The sequence below is a fragment of the Procambarus clarkii genome, chromosome 21 (genome assembly GCF_040958095.1).
Source record: "Procambarus clarkii isolate CNS0578487 chromosome 21, FALCON_Pclarkii_2.0, whole genome shotgun sequence".
In the NCBI taxonomy this organism is placed as follows: Eukaryota; Metazoa; Arthropoda; class Malacostraca; order Decapoda; family Cambaridae; genus Procambarus; species Procambarus clarkii.
In genome coordinates this window covers 39,148,456-39,151,486 of record NC_091170.1, presented here as the reverse complement: position 1 = coordinate 39,151,486, position 3,031 = coordinate 39,148,456, and the positions used below count along the sequence as shown (strand labels likewise).

The following is a 3,031-nucleotide window of genomic DNA, read 5'->3' as shown; positions in this document are numbered from 1 at the left end:
ACATGTTTTTTTCTATCTCCTTATCTCCCTGCCCCCAGCGACCTGGGGGACAGGCGAGGGTGTGACATGTGCCACGCCCTTCCCCCTCTATCCTGGTCAGAGGATAGCATCCAAACTAAGGGTCTCATGTTATTGTGGGAGACAGAAAGACGTGTCCACTCCGGGTTTAAAGCTTCCTGTTGGGGGGAACACGAACCGAAATTATCAATGTAATGTGATTTTAGGACGAGTGTTTGGTGTGTGGGTCAAGGAATGGTGCCCAACCACTTGGACGGTCGGGGATTGAACCCCGACCTGCATGAAGCGAGACCGTCGCTCTACCGTCCACCCCAAGTGGTTGGACGGGGGAAAAGGGGGGTGGGGGGAGGTGGGTTGTTGAGGGGGGGAGTATGTATGAAGTACTCATACACAATTCACTCACCACCATACACCGGGTTCCTCATGAGTAATTCACTCACCAGCCGGTCCTGTATTATTCACTTCGGCCACTACGCGCTTCCTTACTCATTGTCCGCCCAGCAGCTGCATGACACATGACCGACACAGCTGCTGCATGACACATGACCGACACAGCTGCTGCATGACACATGACCGACACAGCTGCTGCATGACACATGACCGACACAACTGCTGCGTGACACATGACCGACACAACTGCTGCGTGACACATGACCGACACAACTGCTGCGTGACACATGACCGACACAACTGCTGCATGACACATGACCGACACAACTGCTGCATGACACATGACCGACACAGCTGGTGCTGCATGACACATGACCGACACAGCTGGTGCTGCATGACACATGACCGACACATCTGCTGCATGACACATGACCGACACAGCTGCTGCGTGACACATGACCGACACAACTGCTGCATGACACATGACCGACACAACTGCTGCGCGACACATGACCGACACAACTGCTGCGTGACACATGACAGACACAACTGCTGCGTGACACATGACCGACACAACTGCTGCGTGACACATGACCGACACAACTGCTGCATGACACATGACCGACACAGCTGGTGCTGCGTGACACATGACCGACACAACTGCTGCGTGACACATGACCGACACAACTGCGGCGTGACACATGACCGACACAACTGCTGCATGACACATGACCGACACAACTGCTGCGTGACACATGACCGACACAACTGCTGCGTGACACATGACCGACACAACTGCTGCGTGACACATGACCGACACAACTGCTGCGTGACACATGACCGACACAGCTGCTGCGTGACACATGACCGACACAGCTGCTGCGTGACACATGACCGACACGTCTGCTGCATGACACATGACCGACACAACTGCTGCGTGACACATGACCGACACAACTGCTGCATGACACATGACCGACACAACTGCTGCATGACACATGACCGACACAGCTGGTGCTGCATGACACATGACCGACACAACTGCTGCATGACACATGACCGACACAGCTGGTGCTGCATGACTCATGACCGACACAACTGCTGCATGACACATGACCGACACAGCTGGTGCTGCATGACACATGACCGACACAACTGCTGCATGACACATGACCGACACAACTGCTGCGTGACACATGACCGACACAGCTGGTGCTGCATGACACATGACCGACACAACTGCTGCGTGACACATGACCGACACAGCTGGTGCTGCATGACACATGACCGACACAACTGCTGCATGACACATGACCGACACAGCTGGTGCTGCATGACACATGACCGACACAACTGCATGACACATGACCGACACAACTGCTGCGTGACACATGACCGACACAACTGCTGCGTGACACATGACCGACACAACTGCGTGACACATGACCGACACAACTGCGTGACACATGACCGACACAGCTGGTGCTGCATGACACATGACCGACACAGCTGGTGCTGCATGACACATGACCGACACAACTGCTGCATGACACATGACCGACACAGCTGGTGCTGCATGACTCATGACCGACACAACTGCTGCATGACACATGACCGACACAGCTGGTGCTGCATGACACATGACCGACACAACTGCTGCATGACACATGACCGACACAACTGCTGCGTGACACATGACCGACCCAGCTGGTGCTGCATGACACATGACCGACACAACTGCTGCGTGACACATGACCGACACAGCTGGTGCTGCATGACACATGACCGACACAACTGCTGCATGACACATGACCGACACAGCTGGTGCTGCATGACACATGACCGACACAACTGCATGACACATGACCGACACAACTGCTGCGTGACACATGACCGACACAACTGCTGCGTGACACATGACCGACACAACTGCGTGACACATGACCGACACAACTGCGTGACACATGACCGACACAGCTGGTGCTGCATGACACATGACCGACACAGCTGGTGCTGCATGACACATGACCGACACAACTGCTGCATTGACCGACACAGCTGGTGCTGCATGACACATGACCGACACAACTGCTGCATGACACATGACCGACACAACTGCTGCGTGACACATGACCGACACAGCTGCATGACACATGACCGACACAACTGCATGACACATGACCGACACAACTGCTGCGTGACACATGACCGACACAGCTGCATGACACATGACCGACACAACTGCTGCATGACACATGACCGACACAACTGCTGCGTGACACATGACCGACACAGCTGCATGACACATGACCGACACAACTGCTGCATGACACATGACCGACACAACTGCTGCGTGACACATGACCGACACAGCTGCATGACACATGACCGACACAACTGCTGCATGACACATGACCGACACAACTGCTGCGTGACACATGGAACAGAATGTCACGAAACGAACTGATACATAAATTATATATTGTTTCAGTTTTGTTTATTTTTGACTATATTGTTTAGTCTATATTGATCACGTATTTATATAAATTTAAAGTTTTTCTTAAATGTTAAATTTTGTGAAAATTTTAATTTTTACGTAAACATAAAGTTGTTGGCACAGAAT

The 3,031-nt window shown here is 52.7% G+C and overlaps 1 protein-coding gene across 1 annotated transcript; it reads right to left on the bottom strand.

Annotated features, from left to right (window-relative positions):
- Positions 1–472: 472 nt before the first annotated feature.
- LOC138367289 (uncharacterized) lies at positions 473–2,821 on the bottom strand. The gene has a single exon (XM_069328709.1). The coding sequence runs from the start codon at positions 2,819–2,821 to the stop codon at positions 473–475; it is 2,349 nt and encodes a 782-aa protein (XP_069184810.1).
- Between the last annotated feature and the right edge of the window lie 210 nt (positions 2,822–3,031).